At 36.5% G+C, this 11,284-nt stretch overlaps 1 protein-coding gene across 1 annotated transcript; it reads left to right on the top strand.

The window, feature by feature from the left end:
• The first annotated feature begins 475 nt into the window (after positions 1-475).
• LOC145291097 (uncharacterized) lies at positions 476-7,226 on the top strand. Its single transcript, XM_080136613.1, has 3 exons — positions 476-482; positions 1,089-1,125; positions 6,785-7,226. Exons 1-3 carry the CDS (start codon positions 476-478, stop codon positions 7,224-7,226), a joined length of 486 nt encoding a protein of 161 aa, XP_079992739.1.
• Positions 7,227-11,284: the final 4,058 nt, after the last annotated feature.

Below are 11,284 nucleotides of genomic sequence, written 5' to 3'. Positions count from 1 at the left end.
ATCTTTCAGCCAATGTAACCCTTCCTCCCCACATTTCTCTCCTTCTTTTTCCTTATTCGGAGGCCAAAAATGCAGTATGTTGATCATCCTTTCACAAAGTAATGTCTGGTATTTTTACTAGGCGGCGTCTTGCTGTCCATTTTTAAAATTAGGTTTTGCGGTTTTATTTTTCTCCTTCCCTGAGATTTGACCTGTTTTAAAACATGTTCCTGTTTTAATCAGTTCTTGCGTTTTCTCGTCTATAAATTGCGTTAGATTTAGGTGTATTACTCAGTTTCGTATTTGTTTATTTATAACACGAATGATTTGTAAATTACCATGGAGTTATGTATTTCAGTAAAATATTTGGAGGCGGAATATCTAGTTTGATGTTTGTAAAAGTAAAGAAGCGAAAATACGAAAGACAAGAGAAGACAATAGTAACGTGTTTTCAATCTCGATATATTTCAACAAGAAGAAATATCTGTTAGCCAATATGTTAGGTAAGATTTTTACATATGATACAATTATTTCGAAAAAATCGCAGAGGTCAATACTTTTATACTCGTAATTATACTATCAATTTACTTATTCCAATTGTCAGTGTATTCAAATGAATTGTATTGTTTCTCAAATGATCATGATGCTTAACTAATGCTCCAATAAAATAAATGTAACGGAGCCATTCAATGCCAAAACCGCGACAACTGCACAGAAAAATAATTTAAAAAAATAATTACTTTTTTTCAGTTGGAACAGTACATATATATATATATATATATATATATATATATATATATATATATATATATATATATATATATATATATATATATATATGTACAAGTGCTTCGATATTAACGTCTTGTTGTTGCACAAGGGTTCACGATATAACATATGAGAGAAAGGCTAATATTTTTCTTTATATGTGCCGGCCTCTTCTACACTGTCGATGACAGTTGTTTTGTGTGTGATGAAATATACACGTACGCCAGATAAAAACATACAATTGAACATACTGGAATGTTGATGGGTGTTTCACAGTGACCACGTGCACTACAGTTTATATGTTATATATATTTTATTTCATCTGTCCACTGTTTCCCTAGGAACCTACATTTTTGTCATTCAACCTCCACCTCGCAGGTGAGTCGGGGCAGGCTCTCTCACGTCCCAATTGTTTGGCGAAAACATTTAGACTGCATTAAAATATCTTCTTTTCTCTTTTCCGATGACGTTGTTGATTAAAGTACATGTCTCCCTACCGCGACTCCAGGTCTCCTATTTAAATGTGGTGCGATCAATGTCACTTATCAATTATTGATTTGGAATTCTTAAGTATTATGTTTGTAGCTAACAACAGCCAAACCGATACACATACCTCTTTGCAGTTTACATAGTTAATTGTCAGATAAAGTTATTTACCAAAACACTCCTTAACCTAGCAAGGTCTGGCCGAGACAAGTGTTTCCAGGGGAGCTCTATAAAACGTTGTCTCTTGCTGGAAAGTCTTCTCTTACTTCAATGTGATGAATAAGACTCTGCCGAGCCGAACAGGTGGTACTCTCTCTTTGTCCGGTCATGTTTCGGTTACGTCTTTCCCTGTCCCTTTCGGCCACGTGTAGAACACGCCTACTTCTATTTTTCTACGATGACGTTTTTTTTTTCTATCAATTTTTCTTTCCTGTTCGTACTTATTCTGGCGCTCAGGAAACGATGTTTTGCATACGATGGTCGTGGCTTCTGCTGCTGCCATACATTACATTGTAAGAGCGCGTATTTTTGTTTTTACTTTTTCCACCCCAAACACGTGACCGCTAAGATTATTTTAAATTTCAAGTTATGCAACGAAATTCGTATTCAGATTACATTAACACTCTTGTATCGTTTTACAGTCAGGAACACAGGAAGCAACGAGACGATTGTAAAATAATCAGATTACCGAAAGAAGCTATTATAAAAACTATTCAGCAGTTTGAACCTTGAAAAATAAGGGATGTGATTATACCATATGAGATATTGATGTTGATTATCTATGAAAATAGTGTCCAGTTTGGTTCACAGGTCAGAGTACATTTTTTTTACACAGTAGTGACCACTTATCAAGGCCCGGAAGCCACTCAGGTATAAGGGTTATTGCAAGTACATTACCTTAGTGTGGAGATTTGAAGTGTTTACTAAACGGGGCGGTTCATTAGGAATTTGTTAACGTTGGACTTGAACACACCCAAGTTTAAGTCTGGTGGGAAGCACGCAGACGGAACAGAGTTCTACAGACGTGCAGTTCTAAGAAAGAAGCTTTGTTCATGGAATCCACGTTTTAATTTAGACACAGATAAAGAGTGGGGGAAATTTTTCGCAGTGGATTCAGCTAGACGGGTGTTTTTCGTGAGAGATTGGCGAGGGGGACCAGAGATTGGAGTTCAGACGAGCATATGTTATGGAAATAATGATAAAACAAGGATATGCTCGCAACGTCTCTTCTGTCGGAGAGAGGTTGCAGGGTAGAGAAAAGGACATCGCCAATTAAGCCATGAAGTCTATTTTGTTCTCTGTCAAGGCAGGATCGGTTGTTTTTAGCAGCTCCTGCCCAGATATGGCAGCAGTATTCCATACTTGGACGCACTTGACTTTTATAAAGATGAAGAATTGCATCAGTAGTGAGATATCGTCTGGAGCGGTAGAAGGATTCCATCATCTTTCCAGCGACCTTGGCAACAGACTTGATGCACGTGTTCCATTTCAGATCAGGAGTAAAGGTCAAGCCCAGAAGCTTGTCAAAACACGGAGACTATCCCAGACGAGAGCCATCCATCACAATTGATGTAAGATGGGGATCAGAGCATTGATGATGTAAGGATAGGAGTTTGATTTTGGATGCATTAAAGGTAACCAGCTACGTCTTCCCCCAATGGACCACGCGCTCGAGATCAGAGGAGAGAGAATCAGAGAGAACTTTGTCATTTACAGCCTTTGATATGTTGCCGTAGATGGTCGTGTCATCAGCATAGATGTCAACGAATGATTTAAGTATGTGTTTAGGGAGGTCATTTATGTAGATCAGGAAGTGAGCTGCGCCCAGGATTGACCCCTGAGGGACTACAGCATTAATACTGCAGGCCTCCGATTTTTGTCCATTGACCACTACTCTTATGAGCCTATCGGAAAGAAATGATTTAATGGTTGAGGAAACATTTCCAGTTATACCGTAGCTGGAAAACTTGTGAAGTAGGCTCTTATGCCATACCTTGTCGAAGGCCTTTGATATGTCAAGAGCAATTGCCCTAGAAAGGAAGCCTTTGTCAAGAGATTCACTAATCCTGTGGGATATAACCGTCAGCACATCTGCGGTAGATCTTGCAGATCGGAAACCATATTCTTTGTCACAAAGAAGGTTGTTTCTGCTAAGGTGGTTTACTATTTCTCAATTTTATATGGATTCCAGCAACTTACTCATAACACACAGGAGACTTATAGGTCTGTACTGAGAGGGAGATGACTTATCACCTGAATTCTTAAATACAGGGCAAACTGATTAGGTCTACCAGGGAGTCGGAAAGCACTTCTCCTTAAGGCAGCGCTTAAATAGTTTCGTAAGTATGGGAGCAAGTTCTGGTTGAAGCTTTTTTAACACTATAATTGGGAATCCGTCAGTGACAGTTGCTTTACTGGAATCTAGGTTCTTGATTTGCTTGGCGACCTCATGCACGGATATTTGTATGTTACCTTACGTGTTCTGTGTTATAGGAGAAAATATTGGGAGTTGATGGCCTTCGTCGCATAGGGTAGAATAATCTGCAAAGTTCTTTGCAAATAGTTTGGCCTTGTCTGACGCTGACGAGATGACCTCTGGTCCATTGATAATGGTTGGGATAGAACCCACACTTCTGTTCAGGATCCTATTTGTTATTTGCCAAAACTGGTGGGAACCAAGCCGCTGATTAGCTATATTTGGTTTAACAGACTGGGCATATAGCTCTCTTCCGTTTTTTATTACTCTTTTACAGTGGTTTCTGGCAGTCCTGAAAGCAGCATTAGTCTCAGTGCATCTATTACGTTTGTAGCTATGGAAAAAGTGATTTCTGTGCGCGATAGCAGCAGCACATTCTGGGGAGAACCATGGCTGGCTGTTAGGTCTTTGTTGGAATTTTTTTAGATGGTATGAATTGGTCTATGCCTACAGGTAACCATTCGTTCGGATCTGATACTACAGAGGACACTTACTTTTTAAACATGGAGTGCAGAGGTAAATCAGATATGAATGTACGGAAGCTATCCCAGTCAACCATATAGTATCGGTATACAGTACGGTGGAGGGGTACGTCTGGGGCTTCTTATATTTCGTTGTTATCTTAATTCATAGGACGGAGTGGTGGGAGGATCCTAGAGGAGAATGAACGGAACATGAACATAGCTCAAGGGAAGTTGAGAGAAAAAGGTCTAGGAGGCTTACATATTGACCGGGTGTATCGGGCACACGGGTGGGTTCGCGAACAATCTGAGTGAGGTCATAAGCAATGGTAAAATCATAACAAAACCTCCCCTCATCGTCTGACTTATTTGAATGGGTCAGACATTCCACGTTATGTACGTTGAAGTCACCACAGATGTGGATGTTAGCCGAGGATGTGCAAACAAAATGTGGTCTATTTTCCCAGATATTCTCTTAAAGATAGTAATTCCGCTGTTGGGGAGCCGATAGAGGGCAAATATAAATGCAGTGGTGTTAGAAAGTCCAACCCTGAAGCACATATAGGGTACATTTCATCTTCTGAAGAGATATCCCTGCCACACGGGAAGCCATCTTGAATGTAGGAAGATATTTCATGCCCATGACGATCCTGGGGGTCAGATTCAGCTGTTAAGTGAGAGTATCCGTTAATTATGAACTCATCTAGAGAAGTGGTCGGCCCTATTCCAGTTTCGCTTAGAAATACTTTGTTCGGTTTCGTCTCCTGTAATTGGGCTTCTACCTCTGGAAGGTTGGAACGTAGACCCCTGATGTTGGAGAAGGAGACCTGGTAGTAGGGATCTACGTTGGAAGATGGCGTTGTAGGTTTAATCGAGTTTTTATTCTGGAGATATTTCATGTTGAGGTTTTGGGATGTGTGGAACAGGTCGGGATACATGGTTAGAGCAGTACAGAGAGGGAAAGTAAGAGAGAAAAAGACAGGATTTTTTTGTAGCACACGACACGGTAAAGCCGTAACAATTACCCACTAGTATGGAATCGAGAGGCCCCACTAGAGACTACTGCATGATCCAGATCCACTCACCAAATTACAATACAGCGGTTCTAGTACTTTGCGCCTGCTGATAGGACAGCCTTCTTAGTGGTTAATTCAAAGTTTGGGTCCCTTACTATCAGGCAGAAAACGTCAGCCCAGACAAAACCTTTACCTACAGCACCCTTACTAGTAGCATGCCCACAAGGACAGACATAGAGACAGAAAAATTTCCGACACCTCAGACTACTGTTCACCAAGTACTACCGACCTTTAAGCAGCGTTTTCTTCACCCTTTGTCAGAACAATCACTCATTGAATGAGGACTGAGGGACAAAAAAAGGAGAAGCGAGATTTAGTGAAGCTGCCGATAACACATCCACTGTATTATCTACTCTCCATTAAAAAAGGGAGGAGAAGAATGGGTACAAGTGTCTTATTTATACCTAAGTAGTAAATCCGGTGCTAAGTCATCAATTCAGGCCCTTTTGATGATAATCTCCCCTCCCATATTAATGGGTGGAAGTTTGTCGGTATCTATCGACTTTGAATCATTGGAGTTCACCTTATTAATAAAAATCCAACAATTAACTTTTATCAATTTGTAAAGTCGGCTTAATATTAATTTATATTCGAGTTTAGATAATTATTCAATGTTATAATTTAGGAGGTTCGTTTTCATACGCTCAATGTACTTAGAAAACAGAAATTCAATATTGCAGTTATTAGCGGCTAGAGGAGTAAAATTTCGTGGGACCTTCTGGGGTAGATACATTTTTTTTTACTTAATCAGAGGGAGAGACTAATGATTGCTGCATAAGTTCAGATATAAAAATAATACCTAATGTATGTGCGACTCGTTGCTTGCAGAACTATTAAAACTACTGACAGGTGCGAGAATGTTCTTGCATAGTAGGTCTCAGAAATCTTAGTAATGGTTTTGTTTTATATTTATTAATCTATATATTGATAGGATATCGAGTGTGTTATTAATTTTGTGTGTCGCGCTTACATCTGAGTGATTGTCGTTTAATCGTTATAGATTTCCATTTTTTGTAATAAATAATTTTACCAAAAATTATTCATAAGTAGAGTTCTGATATGAGATTATTATGCTCATTTTGTGACTCTCGAGTATATCTCAGTTAATATCTTATATGTTTATAGACAAAGTCATGTGGTCCTCGATTGCTGTGTCTAACAATGTCGGATATATACTTCAGAGTCAAAACAATTATAAGATATGCTCTTGTCATAACGCTAGTCATAAACCTTGTTTCTGTTTTGATTATAGTTCAAGGGACACAATCGATATATATATATATATATATATATATATATATATATATATATATATATATATATATATATGGTTTCAGTTTCGATTCAAGCTCATACGCCCAAGTCACTTTAAAATATACAGGGTGCCTACAAATTCACGCACCAATGCTAATATTTGTTTTTTATTAATATATTTTTTTAAATTTTATATTTTTTTATGTCAGATCCAACATGCCATTGGCTTCAGAACAGCGCGTATAAATACTTTTATTATCTGCTCGTGATGGTGCAACCAACAGAAGTGTTGCTGAGCAATTCAACAGAAACCATCCTCATGTAAATGTGTCAGAAACTTCTGTCGATCGCTTAATCAACAAATTCAGAGAAACTGGTAGCGTCGTTGACAAAAAGCGAAGTGGCCGTCCAGGTTTATCTGCAGAGACACGTGCACAAGTATTGGAAAAAATTGCAAGCAGTCCAAGGAAGTCAGTGCGAAGGGCAGCAGGTGAAATTGGTGTTCCTCGTTCAACGATGCAGAAAGTCCTCAAAGCAGAAAAGTTTCATCCTTACAAACTTCAAATTCTATACAAATTGTACGAGGATGATAGTGACAGACGTTTAGAAATGGCTGTATGGTTTCAGATTCAACTCGAGGAAGATGCTGACTTTGTTAAGCGAAACATGTTATTTAGCGATGAGGCAAATTTTTGTGTTAGTGGAGAGGTCAATCGGCAGAACTGACGATACTATTCGCAAGACAATCCTCATTTTATGTTAGACAGCAAAGACCACATCGGTCCCAAGATAATGGTTTGGTTTGGTTTGTGGCGCGACCATGTGCTGGACCCTTTCTTCTTCAATCAGACAGTTACTGGCGAAAGATACCTCAACATGTTGTAAAATGATTTAATACCGCAGTTTGATTTACTTGGAGACGGCAGACCTACTTGGTTTATGAAAGACGGTGCCCCGCCGCCTTACGCAACGATTGTGCGTAACTGGCTCCACGAGAATTTCGAAAATTGTACCGGTCGAAGAGGTACGGTAGAGTGGTCGCCCAGGTCGCCTGACCTAAACGCCATGGACTTTTATTTCTAAGGTCACATTAAGCAAATTGTTTATTCAACGAAGATTCGTTATTTGGATCATCTGAAGCGTCGTATTATTGATGCTTGTCTTCAAATTGATGGTGATGCTGATTTACTGAATCGTGTTTACAGGAACTTGGAATTTCGTATTGGCTCGTGCATAGCTGCAAACGGCGAACATATCGAGCAATTTTAACCCTTGTAAAGAACTTTGAATTTGAATAAATGTTACTACTATAACATTTTTAATTTTTTAACTTTTTTAATAAACATTGGTGCGTGATTTTGTGGCCACCCTGTATATAAAAATCCAAAGAACATAGCTCTATAAAATATATACGAAAGCTGCACGCATTATCGTATTATATGTAACTGTACTTTACAACCGGACTATGCACGTCTTATTGGCTATCTTAGATAAATACTTTTTTCAGTTTCAAAAAAATACCTACAGTAATATCAAAACGTCTCTATTTAGGTGAATATCTGCAAAATTCCATCAATATATTATATATGAATGAGTCCCCTGTGGAATTTTTACAGGCCTCGCTAGTTAATATTATTAGTTAATATTATGAATATTAGTTTGCATAATCAACTCTGTCAAGATGTTCTTACGCCGGCAGTTATTTGTTTGAAAAAGCCCTACATAATTGTTGAAAAAAGGAGCTCCTTCTTAGTAGCATTAATGTATACATACATATATATCCTCATTAAATAAGAGACTGAAGTTTATCTGTAACGGCATCAGTTATTGCATTTGATATACCTGTGTTTGCTTTTCGTAGATGTCGGAAGAAAACCTGTTTTAAACAAAGGTACTCATATCGGAAAAATAAAACAGATATATATCTTATAAAAATCAGTAATAATAATTGTCTTAGTATTGGCATATTGTAGACCCCCTCATTATAATTCTTGTTTGGATGTAGGCTCATCAAATACAACCTCAATATTTTCAAGTAAACATTGGCTGTTTTTTTTATTCATTGATTAATACATCACAAGTGAATTTCTTTGACTAGCATTTTATTTCATGTCAAATTGCTTGGCTTAATTAAGCTCTATTTTAGTCAATTTGACTTTGGCCGACATGTGATGCATTTGTTCCGATATGAATGTTAGCATACACGCAGTAGATTTTGTTAATTCGTACGGTTGGTCCAGCATTAATTATCATAGTGGACTAACGTTTTATTGAATATGTATTCACAAGATATATCAAAGTCAGTAGAAGACTGACGGTGCCACAAATTGGATATCAGTTACTTCACTACAATTCCATGATCGCTAATTTTATAACGTTGATTTTAAGCGATATGTAGACAGTATACTTATGTTTTTAGATTGTCTTTTATTATATCAGCTATGTTTCCATTATTTACATGTCGTTTAGCTGATAAAATTTCATTCACTGTTTCTACATTGCATTATTCTTTTTCTTTACTCGGAATTTTCTTCATTTTTATCGGTTTAAAATTAATATAGTTTTCTTATTTCTATATTTGTTTTGCAGGTCAATATTTTACAGTTGTAATGCTATAATTCTTTTACTTATTCGTTTATTGAACATTTTCTTTTGAATTTTAAAAATAAATATATATATTATTTGTTTTAAAAGATGTTCTTTTTTTACATATTACCGACACATTTTCTCTGATTCTTATTTTGTGTATTTAGATTTTCTTTGTGTGTACTTAGCTTTATTTTCTGTTATTTCTGTATTTTAAATTCATTAAGTGCTACATCTAAAATATTCTGGATTTGTATACAACCATTCCTATCGAATTTCCGCTTTTTATTTTGTTTCTGCCTCGTCTTTTTACCTCATGAATGTAGATGGCGATCTTTTCATATATACTTCCAAAAACATTGCATTCTTCGCGTAAAATATATTCTTCTATAACTTTTTTTTCTTTTCCGCATTTTTATCCTATTTTAAGTTTTTCATTTGGTGCAGAATTAATTATTTAAAACTATTACCCTCACTCATATCTCTATTGCACATCTTGTAAGGAACTCAGGGCTTATCAAAGCTCGTATGGAAATTTGATGATACCGATAAATAAATTTGGGAAAAAGGGTAGACAACAACGTGACGATTTGTCGTAAAATGCTAGAACTTGACAACGATGTTATCATTTAAAAGGACAGCAGAAAAATACATTATTATATCATACTTCAGTGGGACTATGATACCGAGAGTCGAGAAGTACCACAACAATATATTTGATAGGCAACAGTTTAAGAAAACAAAATTTGCTGGATTTAGATTTTTTTTATCATCTTGCCCGAAAATTATGGATAGCTGTAGCTTAATCATTTCGATTAATTTTTGTATCGCGAGTCTTTTCTTGTCTTTCTCTTTATACATTATAATAACTTTGTTTTAGGTTTGTCTCCCATTTAAACCAGAACTATTTTCTGTTCCAATTATATCGCTTTCTTTGTTTATTTTGTTGTAACATTTTTTATCTATTTAATTTTTTCATTCATTTTCTTGTTCTCTTATTCCCCACATTATAATTTTCTTTTATGTTGTTCGTCTTTTTTTAAATATTAATTCAATTTATACGCGGCAACTTTGAATTAAAATTGAGGCGAGAAATAATTAAAACTTGACGAAAAGAAAATATACTTGGTTTTGCGAAAGGACACGTTTTGTTCTTGGCGAAAATCGAAAGTTCAAATCGGGTATATGACCATTTCACCTTTCCTCCACTTTAAACTATGTCGGCCATATTGTCGGCAAGACACAAAAGAAAAGAAATGGTGCCAACAATGACGAACCAATAAAAGAACATTTTCAAAATTGATTAATCAATTTGGAGAGTCACGCATCTTATATTCATAAAAAAGACTTTGCTTCATTATCATGATATAAATGATTCCACACACACATGTGTATATATATGTATATTTGTATATATATGTGTATATATATATATATATATATATATATATATATATATGTGTGTGTGTGTGTGTATGTGTGTGCGTGTGTGTATAATTGACTGGATGAAGCGCGTAATATATGTCTAGCATGTTGCGAGAGTTCACAAACGAATACCTACGTAAACCAACACCCTGCAACGGTTGCCCCAAACAATTGGGCCAGGTGTCGCAACTCAGTAATAACTCGTTCTATCAGAGGGGATTTTTCAGTGACCAACTAGTAATATGCATTAAATGCATCGTAGCATATGCATTTATAAGAGGTTGCTGATCTATATGCAGTTCCGTATTAAGTTACCTGTATATGGTTTAAGCTCCGCTTCGCAATCTTAATGCCAAGACCGCTCGACATTTTACATACTTTAAAGCTCAAACAGAAGGTCCACATTATTCATCCACTTGAAAATGAGCATACTAGCATCAGTATAACAAACTCCGAAATCAACCGGGCATAAAAAATCTCGCCTTTTATCGCCGAAAGGAAATATAAAGCAGAAATCGTTTTTAGTTTGACAATTAATTTTAGTGGAGTTTTAAAGTTGTGTTCTGTCCAACCTACAATGTTTTGCGTCAGGTTCAGTAATCGTGATAGCGCACAAGTCCGTTTGCATTACAAGCCGCCTTTCAATTCGCCGGTCGATCATTTTACACTTCATTTATATATTTTGCATGTATTAATTTCTGTTACTAACATGTGATCTTCAAATATACAAGCAACATCGCAATGTTTACATTTTTATTTTTTACTTAAGCAAA

The sequence above is a fragment of the Euprymna scolopes genome, chromosome 12 (genome assembly GCF_053919585.1).
Source record: "Euprymna scolopes isolate OS-2025 chromosome 12, ASM5391958v1, whole genome shotgun sequence".
Classification (NCBI taxonomy): Eukaryota; Metazoa; Mollusca; class Cephalopoda; order Sepiida; family Sepiolidae; genus Euprymna; species Euprymna scolopes.
Note: the sequence above shows the minus strand (reverse complement) of the source record. Positions and strands in the feature narration are given on the sequence as shown.

Coding starts and splice junctions, on each gene's coding strand:
- LOC145291097 (XM_080136613.1), top strand. Junction 1,126..6,784: donor ATTCAACCTCCACCTCGCAG/GTGAGTCGGGGC, acceptor TGCAACCAACAG/AAGTGTTGCTGAGCAATTCA.